The sequence below is a fragment of the Psittacula echo genome (assembly GCF_963264785.1).
Source record: "Psittacula echo genome assembly, chromosome: 3".
Taxonomy (NCBI): domain Eukaryota; kingdom Metazoa; phylum Chordata; class Aves; order Psittaciformes; family Psittacidae; genus Psittacula; species Psittacula echo.
This window is the reverse complement of record NC_137736.1, coordinates 8,682,989-8,702,049: the sequence shown is the minus strand read 5'-3', so window position 1 is coordinate 8,702,049 and position 19,061 is coordinate 8,682,989. Positions and strand designations below refer to the sequence as shown.

Genomic DNA, 19,061 nt, shown 5'->3' with positions numbered 1-19,061 from the left:
CATCTTGGGTGGGTGGCCTGAGGGCGGGGCGGGTGCGCTGCGCTTGGTGTCAAGCATGCGGCGGTGACAAGATGGCAGCGCCTCGGCGGACGCGTGAGGAGAAGGATGAGGAGGGAGCGGCGGCTGTGGATGTTTCGCTGGAGGCGAAGCGGCCCCGTGGGCAGCGGCGGCTCCTGGTGGTGCTGGAGGGGGCGAGTCTGGAGACTGTGAAGGTGCGGGCGGGGGGGTGTGGTGTCTGGCCGGGCCGAAAGCGGCCGCAGTAGCTTTTGCCCACCTGCCCGTGCTCGGCCGTAGGTGGGGAAGACGTTCGAACTCCTCAACTGTGACAAGCACAAGGCGCTGCTGCTGCGGAACGGCCGAGACCCCGCGGAGGTGCGGCCGGACATCACCCACCAGGTACCGGGGTGTGACGGCCGGGGCTGCCCTTCAGGTCTGGGGGTCTGTGTGTGCCTCTGAACGGGGCGAATTTGTTCTTGCCCGCTATGCTTGTGGCTTGTGCGTTTAGTGTTTATTTAGGAATGGGATTGTTTTCGGTCAGCTTTACATAGTCAAATGAACTCATTTCTGCTTCGGCATAAGTTCTCCCTGCACTTACGGGGCATAACTCTGAACTTTTCCAAAAGTCCCCTCCTTTGTGCCTTTTCTGTTTCCACTGCTGTGTGTTTTTGTCCTTCAGAGTCTCCTGATGCTCATGGACAGCCCACTGAATCGGGCTGGTCTCCTACAGGTTTACATCCATACCCAGAAGAATGTTCTAATTGAAATCAATCCCCAAACCAGAATCCCGAGAACTTTTGATAGGTTCTGTGGTCTTATGGGTAAGTGATGTAAACTTCATACCAGCCACAGGATAATGCGGGAAGGTGCTTAGGAGTGCAGGAACGTTGGGAAGAGTCACACAGTTGGACCAACCTTAAACATGTGCAAGTGAGAAAAGAGCAAAGAAACCAAAGTGTCTTTTTGTGAGTTCCATGTCCAACTGTGTGTGCCTTAGCACAGAGGGGAGCGCCTGCAGGAGACTGAGCTAGCAGCAAAGTAACATTAGTATTCTTTTGGACTGCTTTAGATGATGCTTTAAAGGGAATTCTAAAGATGGACTTTTGTCTACTTCAGCTCTAGGCAGAGGATAGGGTTCCTCTAGCAAAAGAACAGACGGCTTAAGTAATTTTCTTCTTTTGCCAGTTCAGTTGCTGCACAAGCTCAGCGTTCGAGCAGCCGATGGGCCTCAGAAACTGTTGAAGGTAAACACTCTTTGACTGTTCATGGGTAATGTTGTAGCATTCCTCCTCTGCAACCAGTGCTGGAGGAGTATGGTGGGTTGGGCTTGCTTTGTACAAGCAGTGGAGTTAGCTATGTGGCTGGGTATCTTACCTCTGTACCTCTAGTAACCTTCTGCTTTCTGCAGGTGATTAAAAACCCAGTGAGTGACCATCTCCCTGTGGGCTGCTTGAAGCTAGGTACCTCTTTTGCAGTCCCAAAAGTGTCAGATCTGCGTGAACTGGTTCCTACAGCAGAGCCAGTTGCCATTGTTGTTGGAGCTTTTGCTCATGGTTCGGTAAGTGCATGCATCCCTTATTTGGAGCTGTAAAACTCTTTAGCAGCATAGATTTCACTCTTGTTCTGAGTATGGGTTGTTTTTCTTCTGCTCTTTTTTTGGCTTGGTCTCCTTTGTCCACCCCCCTCCCCAACCCAATGCTGTAACACTTGGGACTTCTCTCCCTCCCAAGGCACTAGTGAGGGCGGCAGCTGTCCTGGAGGAAAACTCTGCCTCCCTAGCCAATGGTGATAGATGTGACTTAAGTGAAAACTTGCAGCCTAATGCTTTGTGTCTTTTTTTCTTTCTCTTTCTTCCCCAGGTCAGTGTTGACTATACAGAAAAGATGGTTTCCATCAGCAACTATCCCCTCTCTGCTGCCCTGACATGTGCTAAAATTACCACTGCCTTTGAGGAAGTCTGGGGAGTAGTATGAGTTTCTGCTGCTGCCGTGGTGGACTTCTGTGCAGTGACTCCGTATTCTGGAAAGGCTCTTTCACTTAGGGATGGACCTGGTGCAACTTTGGGCTCTTTGAAGGGAAAAGGCATCAGTTACTCCTTGTAGCTTCTGGAGCCAATGAGACTGACGGACTGCCCTACATGCCCTTTATCCTCCTATTAAAGGCCATTTTTGATAAGAGTGTTTGTGTATTTTACTTTCTCATGTTTCATACATGGGTAGGCTCGATCCCTTTATAGCAGGGACTCAGCCCAAATCTGTCATGGAGCTGAAATTCTCAGCTGCACCCTGGTTGCCATGCAGCTGATGTTGCTCAGTCCTGTAGAATCCCCGTAGTCGGTGGTGTGTGACAGTTCACATTCCCCCACCGAGGCACCCAACAGGAAATGAGCTGAAGCCCATATGAAAAAGACCAGGAGCAATTTTTATCTTGGATGACAAACGTAGAAAAGTCAGAAGAAGGTGGCACCAATCCAATACAGTGTCTGCCTTGAATGTTTTACAATCATCGGGTATCAGCAGAGACACGAGTGTCCATCGGAGGGCGGCAGAGAGATAAGGCAACATACAGAAGGTGGAGGATGTGGAAGGAGGCTGACTCCATTCCCCTCCTTTTGGGTCTCTGACCCTGTGCTTTCTCTTTTCCCCTCCTCACGTTGAAAAGAAGTCATACTTCAACACAGCAAACTTGGCAGGTGATGCTTTGCTTCCGGAGTGTTCAGTAACTCCTACAAATGCACAGGTGGTACAATCTGCAAAAGAGAAAAGTGCTAGATTTGGTTTGCTTGATTTTTCAGCTTTGCCTTTCACCTTGGCCTGTAACATTGCTGCCCTGCTTCATCTCCCAGCCCAAGCGTGGGCATGTCTCTGCCTAGGACAGCCTTACCTTTTGGCTGTTACTCTGCTTTTTTTAGCTTTTCTTTTCGTGGCACCAGTAGTCTGCGAATGTAAGGCAACACTAGTAATAATATGAAGAGCGACACGTGGCCGAAGAAATAAATAGACTTATACACCTGGAAAGAGAAAGGCAGGGTTAAGGATCAGCAAGCAGCTCTGAGCCAAGAACATCTGAGATGGGTTGGAGGAAAAAGGGTTGGTTGCACGTGTTGTCTGTTTGTGCCTACTAAATACCTTCATCCATTTGTCCCAGGTGAAAAGGCAAAATGGCACCAGAGAGTAACTCAGAAGTAGCCAGTGGTTAGCTTGCTGCAGCACATAGAAGATGGGCCGCAAGACAGTGATGGAGGTCAAAGTGCTGAGGATGGGACTGTCCTGAATAAGCTTTATTATCTAATTCAAAGAAAAGCAACAAAATTCTTGTCAGTTGGATGTCCTGTGGCTGTATATGCATACTCTGGGACCAAAGTTATCTATCCAGCTGTGTAAAATGGATTTCAGTGAGCAGTTAGTCTAAAAAAGTAGCTATGTACGCCATACTGCTCAACCCCCTCCAAACAATAGTTCAAAGTATTGTTCTGTCAGTACTGGGACATTTAGCAGATGCATTCAGCTCATGTCCTCCAACTTTTCCAGCTGCCAAGTGCTTCAGTTGCCCTCTACCCGTATGCCAAGTTCTCGCCTTTTCTTCCTTTCAGCTTCTGCAACAAATGTATGGCTTGCTCATGCAGAAACCACCTACTGAACTCTCTGTAGAGAACAGAACTGTCTGGTGCTTGAAAACCAATCCCAAAGTGAGCAGCTATTTTTCATGTTTACTCCAAGTGAAGCCTTTGGCGTGGCAGTTCCCAGCTTGCAGGGAAAGTCTCATGCAGGCCACCCCATCCTGGTCAATCAGACAAAGCCCACCTGTCTTTCAATGATGACTATCAGCAGCTCCATCTGGAAGCACACCAGGTAGCCAGAGTGCAGCCCATGCCAAATGGCCAGGAAGAACAGGGCCAGTGCCTGTGACAGCAGTTTGTTACCCAGGAACTTCAGACGCTTGAAGATGTAGCTAGAGTGGAAAAGAAACAAACTTTTTCTAGTTTATTGTCTATCCTCCCCTCCCCATATCAGGAATGCAGGGCCCAGGGGGCTGTACACCTTTGCACACCCTGTGGTGACAGAAAGAGCAAGGCAGCTCCCCTTACCAGGGCAAAATGTACAGCAGCCCTCGCCTTAAAGGAATCCCAGCTGCTGGGGAGAAGTGGTTCATCCCACAACGCACCCAGAAATGAGATTTTACACTTCAGTTGTGTGTCCCAGCAAGTGCTGAAACAAAACCTGGTCAAGTCGTTGCTTAAGGGAGCATCGCAAGGCAGGATGCAGGATCCAGCTGGTAGAGCAGCTATATGGCACTTTGACCAGGCAGGCGCAAGGGCTCGCTGTATTCAGTCTGCCCTCCTGCTGCAATCAACTGCTTGACTGTATTAATGAACTGCCCTTTTAGATTGAATGAAAAGGTCTAATCCGGTAAGCTGTTCCAAATGGCAAAACATGGAAGAAAGAGTGTAAGAATGTAAAACTGGCAGATTCTTCCCCTAATGCTCCCTCTCGGCATAGGATCTTGGTTCTGTTGACACAGATGTTACCAAACCAGTCTAGAATGGGAATTTTGTCCTGCTCACCGGGCCACCCAAGTATTGGTGTTGATGTTGAAAGAAGCAATGGTCCCTGTGAATAAGGGTGTTGTCTCATACAGCCAGACCTTCATGTTGGCACAGGCATTCCACAAAGCCTTTCCATTCTGGTCCTTCCCATTGTACCCCAAGCCAACAAGGATGCAGACACCTTCCTATGGAAAAAGATTCAAAGACAGGAAAACATTGCTCCTCCTCCTTTTTCAGTTTGTTTTGAAAGGCAAAGCTGGGCAGGCTCTGACTCTCACTGTGGTGAGTGGAGAGCACCACTGCAGATGGAACAAATGATTGAAAAACTGCCTGCTTTTTAGTTCGCTCACCTTTGCTAACTTAAAGCAAGCAAACTGACCTGCACTGATCTCCAGATACTTGGGTTATTTCCATTTAGGGCTAAGTCCAAGAGCATACTAATTAGCTGCAAAAGTGTGACCTTTGTTCATTTGTCTTTTGTCTCTGGAACAACATCTAGACTCACCGTCACAAGCCAGCAAGTTACGTATTTGTAGAGTATAATTTTGCCCCAGATCAACATGTAAGCACATCGGAACCAGAAAGGCTTCTCCTGCAGAGATGAGAGTGAAACAGAATCAAAATGAAAAATGGAGCTGAATGGCAATAATGAGACAGAGTAGATGAGATCTCTTCACTCTCTTCGTTTTAATTTGATGCATGTGTTGAGACTGCTCTATGGACTTGGCTGCCAGGCTATGGGTTTATGCAAGATCACACATCATTCTCCTTCCTTTGGTAACACTTGGCTGTACTGAAATAGGTACTCTGGGAAGATTCTGGGGTTACCATAATCACTGCAGAATTTATACCTTCATTTTTTCAGATTGACACAAAAACACTGATAATCTGCAGGTAGGAATGACTTGTTCAGAGTTTTCTAAGAATGTCAAAGACTGGTAAACCTTGCAAGTTACTCTAGTGAAGTTATTTGCATGTAATGGTTAAATGGAAGGTCATTAGAAGGTCACAAAATGCATAAGTTAGGTTTCAAGAACAACAGTAGCATCTAAGATTTGTTTTCAGTTCAGCTTAACACATTCCTATTCTGCATCAAATGGAATCCAGAGGACAGGCAGTAAAGCCAAATCAGTTGTGGAAAGGCTTATCACTAGTTGATGACTTACCTTATTCTTAAATTGAAGCAAAACTAAGAAAAAAACCACACTCTTGTAGATCCAATGCCCACAGGAGAAGCAGAATTCTCCTGCACCCCAGTACTGCCAAATGAATACATACCATATAATCATCTGAGGTGAGGTATTCGTCAGAGATGTACTGGCTTGACAAGGTATATATTACTAGAAACAAGAGACCCAAACTCAGGCGCTTCAGAGCGGGCACAAAACTGAGAAAGAAAAATATGACAGTCAAAAAAGAAAGCCATGGAAGGCAACCATCATAATTTGAGGAACAGAAGTGGAGGAGTTAGAGGAGATAGTGATAAGGGAGTCACCATGTTCCACTGCAGCGGATGACTTCATTTGGAAGCTGGGATGCTAAATTAGCAGGTTGGGACTGAGTCTGTACTAAACATGTCAAATGGCTGGTTGACTTTCATGTCCTGGAACAATGTGAGGACATTAACCATATTGTTATGAGCAACTTTTGAAAGACTGCCTTGTCTTAGAAATCACTTTTGATCACAGTACTTTAGTGTCCAGGTAAGAAGGCACTCTGCTGCAGGAAACATGTGGAGGATTCAGCATTCTGGGATCTTAGGAAGGTGAGGAGCTAAGTGGCTTTTTATTACCTATTGGGTCTCTGGCCTTGAACGTCAGTCATCTCACCCCTTGCCAGTTTCTGATAGTCTGTCATGGAGAACTGAGGCCCCACCATGAAGGCACCATAGAAATAGGAGAATCCAGAGACCTCCAGCAAGGTAGGAACTCCCCGGACAGCAAATTGCCGCTGCTCAGGTGTCAGGAACTCCTGCACCAAAGGGAGTGGCATTAACATCATCCTAAGGGATCTCATACTAACTCTGGATGTTAGGATCTCAGCCTACCTCCTCAATGGTTTCAGTTCTTGCCCTCCATATATATATAACTTTCCACTTTGTACTTCACAACCATCCGTGTCCCCAGCCCTCTCTATCCCCACCCCCTCTAAATAGCAATGAGATCCAATGGTTGACAGCTCCTAAATAAGCTCAAAACATGGAAGGGGTCTATTGACATGCATTCCTGCCAGCATGCTAAGCATTGTAAAAGCACTCTATCTGACCTATCCCAGTCCCTGACTGCAACTGCATGTATTCTCCAAAGACCTTATTGTCCTACAATTCCTACTTCTTGATGCAAGAATTCATTGTATTTAAATACTTGAAACTTCAGTTTAGGAAATTTCAGCTCAACTTTGTTTTCTTGCAGTCAGTAGCAATTCCATGGATGCTAAAATCTTGGTCAGGCCCCAACAGGAGATGGGGAATGCAGATACTTGAAGCAGGATTAAGGGACTGTAGTGTTCTGCTCTCTCTCACACATTGTGCTTCTTACCTCACTGCTTCATTGGCCCTAAAAACAGGGCCCTAACAAATGGTAAAGGGCAACCATTCACAAGGATATAGTAAGACTAAACAAAGGAAAGGAATATGGGAACTGAGATCCAGTGCTGATGGTCTGCAAGTACACTACCCACAAGACACAGAGCACTGGAGACTGGGAATCTAAAGCAACAGTTTTGGGGGAAGGAGATGGTTGGGTTATTTGGAAGGGAGCAGAATATTCTGACAGGATTGAAACAACTTTTGTCTCTCTCTAATCACTACTGTCTGTTTCAAATTATTTCTTTCCACTCCAGAATTCAGTGCCCTCAGACATTCACAGAGGCTTCCCTCTCAACTACGGCTTTTACCAAACAATGCATGTGGCTTGCTAACTTGCATCCTTTGAACTTGATTTTCTGACCTCTAGCTCACTGGGATGACACGGAAGAAGGGAGGAGGAATGAAGGAGAAATGGTGTCTTACCGGATCTTTTCCTCCATCATAGTAATCGATAGCCAGACCTAGAGGTGAGAAACAATTATTTGAAGGCCTGTGATGGGCTCATTGGGCTGAACAAGCAGTCCTCCCTTCCCTGAGGCATGGCTTGCAGAGTACAAGAGATAGGAAGGAGGTGTCACTCACCAATCAACTTGAGCGTCAAGACACAATGTGGCATTGTCCATTTGATATCATAATGGTCTGTGGCTGTGAAATAATATCCAGCCATAAGGTATATCTGAAAGAGACCATTGTTTGGGTTAGTCAAACTAATTCCCCCAGCTGGTTTTGATCTGCCTCCACTTTTCCACCCACAGTTGCTACTGGGAAGTGCAAAACTGAACAGAGGGCTCCTTTCTAGAAACTGATGCAGTAAGAAAGAGAGTTTTACCATCTGAAAGAAGAACGTGGTGAAGACGGCAGTGACTGTGCGACCCATTAGTCTCAGTATGAGGAACTGGATTAGGACACACAGCAGGGAATGAAAGAACTGCATCCCTGTAGGACGGGAGAGAAAGAGAAAGAGATGAAATAGAAACAACACTACAGGTCTTCCCAAACTGCAGCACACCCTGGGCCAGGCAGCTCTCTCTTCCCAAACTCATCTTACCAAAATTGAAGTAAGCAATTGAGAGTCCTGTGAACACATTGTAGAGATGGATGAGGTAGGTATCCTTCTGGAAAAGGAAATAGCGCTGGAACAAGGCAAAAGGATATCCTGAGGAGAAAACAAAAAAGATGAAAGTGTTGTCCTAGGTTCAGCAGTAGCAGTCACTTTTTCTCCTTCTTAGTAGCTGGTGAGCATAGACAAGTACTTGTGATGGTCAAGATTATAGCTTTCTTCAACATGTTAATAGGAACATGTACTTTATGTTCATACATTATGAACACAGGTCATGGTGTACATTTCTGATTTGTATTTCCATCTTGGGAGATAAGATGCCATATACTCTGTATATTATAGAGACAAAAATACTTCAACAGGAACATAATTATGTCAAAGTTGACACTGAAGTGTAAGAAATCCCAGCATTACAGTTTCTGGCCTCATTCAATACATGAGATGGATAATGCTGAAATACATGAATCAGACACTAGTCTCTGATTCACTTCCAGATTCAGTGACAAACACAGTGAATGTGGCAAGAAGCTAGATTAAAAAAAAAAGGTGGGAGGGATGATATTTTATGGTTAATACCATTACATTACCCTAACATTCAATCCGTGCTCTCACTTCAATGCGTTCTCACATGATGCTGACCAGAGTGCCTCAAGTGACCTCAAGTAGTACACTCTTTCTTTTCTAACTCTCCAGCTTCAGATATGCATCCGATTTGTGAACTCCTGGGCACACAAAGCTGTAACTAACATCCCCTGGGACCAGGATGTAGTGTTTTTTTAACAATATCAAAGTTAGAAGCATTGCATACAGAGCTGCTAAGATTCATAGAAGGAGTTTTTCCTTGCATTTTCTGCTGGTTGGCTCCTGGTGTATTTTAGGAATACCTCCAGATTATTCATCTGTGACTCTAGTGAGAAGCAAACACTTGTGAAGCACTCTGGTAATACAGGGAGAAGTGCCATACAGAAACCCATGAGTCAATGCAATTTTGTCGTCTAGGTGAGGTTCACATAACATGCATTAAACATTGCTACGTACGAGACAATTATTGTATTATGTTGTAACACACCTCTGCTCTGGAGCCAGGCTGAGAGAGCTGGGCTTGTTCAGCCTGGAGAAGAGAATGCTCCTTAAGGGGAGACCTTAGAGCAGCTCCAGTGCCTAAAGGCACTAAAAGCACCTGGAAAGGGATTTTTGCCAAGTGCCTGTAGGGACAGGACAAGGGGTAATGGCTTTAACCTGACAGAGGGGAGGTTGAGATGAGACCTCAGGCAGAAGCTGTTCCATGTGATGGTGTTGAGGCCCTGGCACAGGGTGCCCAGAGAAGCTGTGGCTGCCCCATCCCTGGCAATGTTCAAGGCCAGGTTGACGGGGCTTGGAGCAACCTGCTCTAGTGGAAGGTGTCCCTGCCTGTGGCAGAGGGTTGGAACTGGATGAGCTTTATGGTCCCTTCCAACCCAAACCATTCCATGATACTGACAGAAGAAGCATTGTCCATTTCATGAGTATGTGAAGTCTGTTCAGGCAATTAGTGCTCCTAAAGGCATGTACACCATAAGCTGAACTGGGATTGCAGAATCCATTTCAATTCTAGCATTTTGTAACTTACTACTGCTTTACTTTGCAAGCTTGTTGCTTTCATCCTGATTAAGAACAAAACAACAAAAAACCCTCTTCTACCAACAAAAAACCCAACCAAAAGAGAAATTAATCATATACCACAATACTGGCATCCATGCTACTTATTAGCCTAGGTGAAATCTGTAGCAGTGGATAGATCTCTGCTACTTACGCTAATGGAGTAATAGTAGCAGTAGGTAGTCATGTTTTATATGGAGCAGTAATAAAAGGTGATGAAATGCCCATTTTGCCAAGAAGCATTTGATGGATGGAAGATTTCCAACAAGCAAGGCCAAATCTAGTCACTACTGTGACAGGAAACGAGAAACTCTGTCACATTATGTAAAATGCGTGTCTTGCAGTCAGGCAGTGCTAACACGCTGAGGTGTGACTGGAGACATTTTAAGATCCTCTTCCTCCCTCCAAGATCCCTTGGGAGGGAGTTCCAGATTTTGGGATGTTTGGGTTCCCTTGCAGATCCAGGGTGGCAGCACACTGCTGAGCCCAGATGTGTACCTGCTGCTTCTTGAAACTGAGCTGCTGCTCCCATTTCCTTAGCCTCTTGCTACCCCTCTTTCGGTCTTCCCTGCCTCCTTGTTCCTGTTCCTTCCTGCTTTTGTGTCCTGCACTGGTTTCCACACCATAGGCTGCTTTCTTGGTCTCAGCAGCCCGCCAGCCCCACATACCACGGCCCCTTGCCTACAGAGCCTGGCAACCTTGCTCCTGCTCATCCAGCTTGCTCTTCCCTTCTGCAACAGTGGCTCCACATTGTCCTACAAAATGCCATACCCAAACCGTTCCTTTTCCTTCCTGCTATTAACTGTAGTAACAACTGCCTTTGTGAAAGTGGTAAAAAAGAATACAAAGTGTTACCATCAGTCTAGATCCAAAGTTAAAATACTGAGGTTTATTGTGGGAAAATGTTTCCCCTGTTGATCAAGGGGGGGAAAGAGCAGATCAGATATACAGGCAAAGCACAATTTATTGCTGTTCATCTACACATAGGGTTTTAAAATCACATTTTTCAAGGGTTTCCCACTCTCAAAAATCAGTACAAGCCAACAAAATATTCCATTTTCACTGGGTTTTGGCTCTAGCTATTTCTGTAGACAGAATTAAATTATCACTGAATACTATTTTATACCTCAGATTTCTAAAAGCCAGGCATTTGATTTATTTTCTTGCATCCCCAGCTAACATTCCTACCCTTTCAAAGACCTGTCTCACTTGTCACGTGTACTCCTTTTCAGCTCTACGCAGCAGATCATATTGTGGCTTAGGTAATGCTTCTCTGAAGGAAAAACAATTATGAGTCCCTGCAAATAAGACAGCTACTAATATGCAGAGCAGGTATGTTTTCAGAATGCTACCCACTACATGGGTGCTGTTCCAGTTTCAAAGTCACAACATCAGCCTAAATTCTTCTGCAGTACAGAGCAACTTGCTAGTACTCTGGACTGCAATTTAGTTCCAGGTTTGCTGCACACAACCTAGTTTTCTCACTTTTACAACTTAGCCATTTGCAGCTATAAACTTTAACCCCGAATGGCAGTGGATGCTGAGTATCAGTGGCCATTCTGCTGTGGCCTGTGCCCTTCTGAACACTAATAAACTATTTATTAGATAAGGAGGTGGTCCTACCAGTAACAACAGCCATGCTCCTGCTCAACTACAGCGTTCTTGAAGCAGCCCGGGTTAGCACAGCAAAAGCAGGAGAGCAGTTATCGCTGCCTCCTGCCAAGCTTGCTGTCACATTTGGGTATGTCAGCAGCAGGATGCCATTCTGCTTTGCTTTTGCCATTCAGAAGCAACAGGACTAAAGTTCCCTGCTCCTAGAGGGACCCTGCCCAGCAGCTCCCAGTCTGCCCAGCTCCTCTTTCACAGCTCCCTCAAGCAGAGCGAACCAAGGCATGAAACCAGCTCTCTGGAGAAAACAGACGGTGACCCCCTGATCTGAAGTAATTCTCCTTCTCTATGCACTATGGAGGTGAAAAGCAGTCGGCATGCAGACTTGGGTTTTGCCTCTAGTTTTGCCTCCTGTAGAAGGGAATTATCAATTGATACAAAAGGAACAAATTAGTTGGGAGATGCTGCTGCTGCTAAATCCCTACTTCTTTTTTAACTTCACAGGAACAAGAAGAGATCTCTGGCTAAGAGAACCCTGACACTAGAAGCAAAGGACAAGGTTAGCTTCTTGGCCACCACCATTTGGGAGAGGAATGGGCCACTGCACAGTGCCCAGGTTGTTCACACATACAACAATCTACTTGAGCAAAAGAAGTAAAGGATCAAGAGGCTGGATTAAGCAGGAGAAAAGTTCTAACTCCAAGCAAAAACAGCGCTGTCAAGTTTGCATCTTCTGGAATGGGTGATTAAGATGCCTGTCTTTTTCCGGAGATAGAGCTGCAAGTAAGAACACCATTCTTTTCATCTCGGCTCCCTTTATTTTCCCTTTTATATGTGTTAGCTCTGTTTCATCTTCAAGAGAGCAGATCAGACTATTTTTCCTCTTCTCCCTTTTGCTGATCAGTTAACTCCACCTTTGTTAACATCTAGCAGATCAATTGTGTCCGTTTTCCTGTAAGAATGCTAGAACTAAAAGGAAAGAGACAACAGGAAAAAGACATGTTAAAGTATAAGCCTTTACCTAGTATTTTGACTTCAAAAGTATTCTCTTTTTCTGCCTACAATACTGCAAAACTCCCACACCTTGCTTAACACTGGGTGCATATACATGAGTATTTTAATTCGGCTCAGGATTGCACTTTTAAAGTCCACTTATAGTGCTTTAGTTTCCATAGCAGAACTGTCTCAAAGCACGTGAACAAGACTCTTTTCAAACAAAACTGAACTGAAAATGCACTGCAGTGGGTGCTCAGTTCGTATGACCAGACTGAAGCAAATCCAAAGTAAATGTCCCAAAATCATCAGGTACAGCACACAAATGAGTCTGCTCTACACATCTGTTCCTATTGTACCATTTTACTTGCTAATGTAGACAGTCAGTGTGTAGCATTACAGAAATCTCTATTTATTTAAGCATCATTTGAAGGTAAGAGATTAAAGAAGGCAGCACACGAGTGCTTTGTGGTTTGGCTGGTTTAACCGCAGGTTAAGATGGGACATTAAAACCAGTTGCTTGCCTCTCCTTCAGTAAGTTTCCTGCTTGGCTGAGTAGCTGGGGACTTGACTGGGCTAAGTCATCAGCTATAGGTAACCACAGGGAGAATTTCACTGAGCCTGAAAATGTTCAGGATGCAAAGAGCAAGAATAAGCAAAGGATGTACAAAATAAAAAGAAATAAATGGTGACAGGTAGAAGAGGAGGAGACACCACCACCTGCAAGCAAAGCAGCTGGTTTCTGGCACCCATTCAGTGTGAACATGATAGTTTCTGCTGGTCACTACTATGTGTGTAGATAAGAGAACACTTCACCAGTGCTTTTCCTGGCGGATCTTGGGCAGATCAGCAGGGTCAGTTCTGGCTCAGGGCTGTGAACAGTATGTTGGCCCCCCTCCATATTATGCAGCAGAACATGCCAGGTAGCTTGCATGCCACTGTGTAATAGTATGGCCAGATAAATATCTTTAATTCTTTGGGACCATACAGCCATGCAAGAAATAAGACTAACCTAAAGTCTTAAATACACAGTGCCATGAAGCCTCCTGTATCCTTGCTTACACATTGAGCAGTGAGAGCAGAAAAGCAGCAGCACAGAAACCATCTTCTCTCCTTTGCACCACTTGGAGGGGCTCCTTCCTTTTCTCTGCCAAGAGACTAGGACAGCATTGGTTCAGATCACTTATTCCAGCAACTGGAAAGTAACCCTGCAGGTACAGAGCTGAGGCCACTGGTGCCTTCCATGCTGACTTAAAGACATTTTCCCCTGGCGGAACACTGGACCCTGGCTTACTGAAGAATGCAAGGTAGAATAAGTCTCTCAAAAGACATTATTATAGGATCAGTGGATGTTAGTGTACTAGACACACCACATTTTTTTTTAAATGACAATTTAAATTCAAGTATTCCTGCTGTTGATAGTATTGCCAAATTGCAGTCTCATTTATTCAAAGGTTGTTTATGCAAATTTTCACATACAAGAAACCTGAAGTAAATGTTTAATCTCGTATAATCTGAGCAATGGACTCTATTCAAATTGGATTCTGCACTTCAGAATTGCAGGATGTATAAAAGGTGTCCACTTTAAATACAAAGCTGTGACTAAAATGCCCATATTTTGCTCAGCAATGTGCTGTTAGAATTTTCACTTGTTCACCGAAAAAACACACTGCCCTTTAGGTCTACTCCAGTTTTTGTTCTTGATTGCTCTTCCTTCATGCTTTCTCCTTCTCCCCTGTATTTGTTTGTGTTTTCAGTAATAGCAGAATGTTAACAGCATTCATTTACCTCCTGGTTATTTCACATCATGACTAAGTGAACACCCTTATCCTGAATCAAGCCCATTCAGGCTATTTTTTCAACATCAATTTAGCTTTCTCTGGAAATCAACGTAAGAAGTTGCAAAGTCCTTTGCGATTCTGCCTCTTTCTCAGAAGGCTATTTTTACCAGTTTCTGGTGATCTCCTGAACAGTGAAACCCTAGAACAGTTGTTGTAGTCAAACTGCACAGTGGAGATGGTAAAATGCATCACAGAGGGAGAAATAAGAAACAACTTTTAAATCCATCTTTGGAACAGAGTACCGTGTTTCATCCTCATGGTCTTGTTCTAAAAGAATTCAGCAGTATTAGCTGCAGCCAACAAAAATGATTTTCTTCCTGAATCTACACAAACACCTGAAATGGAGGAAGTGAAGGAAAAGCCATACCTAATGCCATTTCCAGCTTTTAGAAATGGCTTTCATTTATACCTTATGCTATCCTACCAAGTGACCATCTGCAATAGGTGCATTACCAACAGGCTCAAGGCTTCCAAGGACTGTAACTAAGCTGCAATTAAATGAACATTTCTTTGCTAGCACTGGATTAAGGAACTCTTCTCACTCTCCTCTCATGTTGCTCTGGTACTTGGCCCTTCCTTTTAATGTAATAGTATAATGCTTTACTACTCATCCATTAAGCAGAAAAGCTGGAGTCAATCCCCTCTGCCTCAGTGGTTCAATCTACATGACCTGCATGAGTACCAAAGTACAGGGGAGGCAGTTTTGCATGCCTTTAGCCTAACTGAAGTTACACTTTCAATTGCATGTAATTAAGAGATACTGGGTTATGGAGAAAGGACAGGGAAGACTGCAGCTCTAGCCTCCTGGTTTGGTATACATTCCAGGTATGCAGGGGAAAGAGGTGCGAGTCTGCTCGCAGTCCCCGATCCCCAAACTTTTAATACAAATTAGAAAGATCTATTAAGACTTTATGCAAAATAGAGAGTGGCCTACCTCAGGAAGGGACACTGCCATCTCAGTGGCTTAGTGTCAACACTGTATGTGGAACATCTGTAACAACACACACGAATCTCACACTTAAAAGAATCTACTGACTGGACTGGGCATCTCTTCGTATCACTAAGATGACAATTACCTGCTATTCATTTCAGAGAAGTGCTTTTGCTCACCCATAATACACCACGAAGGAAACAGCCTTACAATGCCATGTTCTAGCTTACTGTTAGTAAGAAACAAGAAGGAACTTTGGGAGTATGTTCAAGGTGCATTCTGCAAAAGAATCACTCTACTGTAGGTGTCTGCTTCCTAACATCTTTTTGCATCAATACTTGTTAGACTACTCCCTTGACTGGTTCAGTTGACTAACCTGGCAGTAAACTATCGGCTTTTTCTGGTTTAGGTTTCTGCCAGCAAGAAAATTCAATCAGATTGCATTAGAGACAGACACAGGAGAAAGGAAAGCAGGACTCTTCCCATTCAGCTGTGGAGAGCTGCTAGATTAATTTATGCTGATTTATGTGTGTGTCCTGTATATGTTCCTTACTACTTCATATGTTCTTATAGAAGAAGTTTGGTTTAACTGATTTGGTTAAATAATTTCTATGTTAAATTCAACATGATAGTCAGTTCAGTCCCATATAGGGACTTGAAGAAGTCCCTTGACATGAAGAATGGTTTGGTTCAGTTTGATCTTACACATCATAAATGTGTAACATCAGGCAGAAATAAGCCTGGTCCAGATCAAGGTTTTGAAGTGAACAACTATTCTCATATCTCTTTTTAGAAATTATACTTCTAGTTAGCCAAAGCAACTTGATTTTGACAGATCACACAGTACCAGCCGCACCACTTCAAATATACATTCAGGTTCAGAGGAAAGCTTGTATTTCCTTTCTGCTGGTGACTACACCACCAAAATCTTCCAAAACCCAAAGTTTCATTGGGCATCTGCAGAGATGTATGTAGATAGCATGTACACATAACACTTGAATTAATGTTTTGGGAGCTATAACCTGCCCTCAGCTGCTAGCCCACATTGTAACTGTAGCCCTGCCTTAAGCATTTTACACGTGACTGAACTATCTCACATTTAGATAAGTATAACCAGTGTGTGTTTTGCAACACGCTTCACGTTGCAGGTGGAGTGCAGCACAACATCCCAGTTCTCCTGACCACTTAGCTAGCAGGATTTGCTCACCCTACCTGGCAGTCCCTGTGATGACATGATGATATGCCACTCCTGCATAGCTCCTGCAGACACTACTAATGCCTCTTGGCAGAGATGTCCCTGCACTCAGACAGGGCTGTGGAGCTCAGAGGCGTTGTGGAGCGTACACCCCTCTCCAGACACATGCTCATGGGGAATGTGATGCACATGAAGCACCTGTCACTCACTCAATAACATCGGAACAATTGCAAACCAAGTTCTTGTGCCGAAAACAGTGCTCACGACACAGATCCAAACCGGACTCGCTTCGCAGCACGCCGAGTGCCAGCACCACGGCGACGGGCTGCGCAGATCTCAAAGCCAGGCTCCCCCCTGCCGCGGATCTCTTTCACAGGCGGCCCGCCAGGCCCGCACCCCGACTTCCTGCGGGGAAACCCACCGGCTCGCCAGCCCCGCTCCCGCTCCCCGCCGGGAGAGCAGAGATGCTCCCACCGACAGCTGCCGCAAGGTACGTCCCGAACTCCCCGCCGAGCCGCAGCACCACCTAGGCGCACGAAACCTCCGCCGGGGCGGGTCCGGGGCTGCGGGGGGGCTCCGCGCACACGTGGCCTGGCACGACGGCGCTGACACAGCTGGGGCTTCGTGCTGGCAAGGCGCTGCTCGGCCTCGGCCCCGGCCCTACCCCACGCAGCGTGGCGCCGCGCGGCACGGCACGACACGGCACGGCACGGCGGTGGAGCGGCGGGGTGGCCTGGCCGAACGGCGGGCGGGTCGCCAGATCTGTCACCCCCGACCGCTGCGCTCTCTGCCCTCCCTTACCCATCAGGATGGACACGATGAGACGCAGCGCCTGCTCCGACGAACCCAGGGCCTCGGCCAGCTGGGCCAGGCTCCAGCCGGACCCCGCCACCGCCATCTTCTCTGCCGGCCGCCCCGCCGGCCGGTACCTCCTCGAACCCGGCAGCGGCACCAGCCACCGCGGCCCCCGCACCGCTCACAGCCCCCTCCGCGCCCATTGGCTGCGCCGGGCCGGCCACGCCCCCACGGCGCCTCCGATTGGACAGCCGGTGGCAGCGGGGCAGGGTCCTGCGCTCACTAAGGCAAAGGTTACCCCGCGAGTGGGCGGTACCGCGGGGGCTGTCCCCGCCAGCCAATGATTGGAGGAAGCGCTTCCGAGGGCGGGGCTGGGTCGAGCCGGCGCGGGGCGGGGCCAGGCGGAGCCCGCCTCCCCATTGGCTGTGGCGGGACAGGAGAGAGCCAGGCAGGGAGGGGTAAGGGGTAGGGAAGGGCTGGGGTTATTCGCGGGCATGAAGCGCGCGGGGAGGGTGGCGCGGGGCCAACGGTCGTGTGAGCAGGCCTGGGCCTCGGCTTGATTTCGGCCTGAGTCTTGCCTCCGCCTCAGGCTCGGCTTGGGTCTCCGCTCTGCTGGCTGCGGACAGGGCAAGCTGCTGAGCCTCCCCACTGCTGCTGGGTCCCGCTCTCCCAGTGGCTCCTGGAAGACAGACTGTGAGTGCTTGACCCGGGGAGAGCTGCTCCCCCATGCCAGGCGTCGCAGCAGCAGCCGTCCCTCAGCCTGTACCTGTAGTACTGACTCTGTATCCCTAGGCGGCTCTGCCAGCACAGCCTCCCCATAGCTCACCCGTCTGGAGGACCTTCTCCCAGGTGTGTCCCTTCATGCAGATGTCCGTGAGTGTGCCCTGAGTTTTCCTCCTCAGCAAAAGATTCAGCTGTGGTGGACATGATCCTCTTGCCCTTGTGTTACCATTTTGCTGTCATGTCGTGCCAATGGGCGGTATTGCCCGCACTGAGCTGAAGGGGTGAACATGGACTCGCAAAGGTTTGTATGAAAAGGGACCTCTGAGGTCTCTGATCCAACCCTCTGCTCACAAGCAGGACTCCAAAGCTGGGACAGGTAGCTCATGGCATTGCCCAGGCAATTGCTGTATGTTTTCATGGATGAAAAGCTTCCAGCCTTCCTGGACACCTGAGCCAGTGCTGAATTATGCTTTGGGAGAAGTATTTTTGTCCAGATTATACTCTGAATTATCTTTGTTGCAAGTTATGCCCATTGCCTCTTGTCCCAGGAAAAGTCTGACTCCATCCTCTTTATAATCACCCTATTAGATCCCATTGCTTGTCAAACTTGATTGGGAGAGGGACTGACTGGCAATATGCCTGTCTAGACCTCATTTACTTAGGAGACAAGGTTGAAAACCTTCCCTCCCTTTGCCTTTCTCTTTTCCACGCTAAACAAATCCAGACTTCTCAGTATCAGCACTGGTCACCTCTCCAGTGATCCTGCACTGGGCTCTTTCCAGTGTGTTCACAGCTCTTTTGTGCTGGGGAGCCCAAAATGAACACAGGGTTATCAAATGCAACTTTATCTGTGCCATACAGAGGGAAATAATCTCTTCTCTCCACCTGTTCACTGGGCTGTCATTCATGCCACCCTGTGTGTGCTGTTGGCTTTCACTGCTGCATGAGTGCATCATGGGCTGGTGTGCCAGGATCCTAGGATCTTGTGCTGCTCCTTTGCCTTTGTCTTCCAGCCTCTGCTAGTGCATTAGCCTTAGGTGTACCTCTGACCATGAGATTATGGTGTAGCTCACCTGCTGGGAACAGGCCTTGGTGGGCATGGATTTCACTTTAAATGATGATGCATTTTTTTTCTTCTGTTTTCCTT

The 19,061-nt window shown here is 46.7% G+C and overlaps 2 protein-coding genes across 3 annotated transcripts; one reads left to right on the top strand and one right to left on the bottom strand.

Annotated features, from left to right (window-relative positions):
- Nucleotides 1-36: 36 nt before the first annotated feature.
- EMG1 (EMG1 N1-specific pseudouridine methyltransferase) lies at nucleotides 37-2,134 on the top strand. 2 transcript variants are annotated; one of them, XM_080612909.1, is made up of 6 exons: nucleotides 37-212; nucleotides 295-396; nucleotides 728-818; nucleotides 1,183-1,241; nucleotides 1,406-1,555; nucleotides 1,857-2,134. In XM_080612909.1, exons 1-6 carry the CDS (start codon nucleotides 72-74, stop codon nucleotides 1,968-1,970), a joined length of 657 nt encoding a protein of 218 aa, XP_080469035.1. In that variant the 5' UTR covers nucleotides 37-71; the 3' UTR covers nucleotides 1,971-2,134. The 2 variants fall into 2 exon arrangements, with proteins under 2 accessions (XP_080469035.1, XP_080469034.1); XM_080612908.1 differs by having other exon boundaries at nucleotides 677-818.
- A 329-nt stretch (nucleotides 2,135-2,463) lies between these two features.
- Nucleotides 2,464-17,394, bottom strand: LPCAT3 (lysophosphatidylcholine acyltransferase 3; the record flags this gene model as incomplete). The annotated part of the gene is given in 14 exon segments (XM_080613458.1): nucleotides 2,464-2,746; nucleotides 2,881-3,007; nucleotides 3,126-3,284; nucleotides 3,801-3,948; nucleotides 4,562-4,728; nucleotides 5,049-5,135; nucleotides 5,822-5,930; nucleotides 6,336-6,514; nucleotides 7,554-7,591; nucleotides 7,713-7,806; nucleotides 7,960-8,066; nucleotides 8,179-8,286; nucleotides 17,198-17,351; nucleotides 17,353-17,394. Coding segments are annotated over 13 exon segments (1,509 nt in total). The 3' UTR covers nucleotides 2,464-2,746; nucleotides 2,881-2,890.
- Between the last annotated feature and the right edge of the window lie 1,667 nt (nucleotides 17,395-19,061).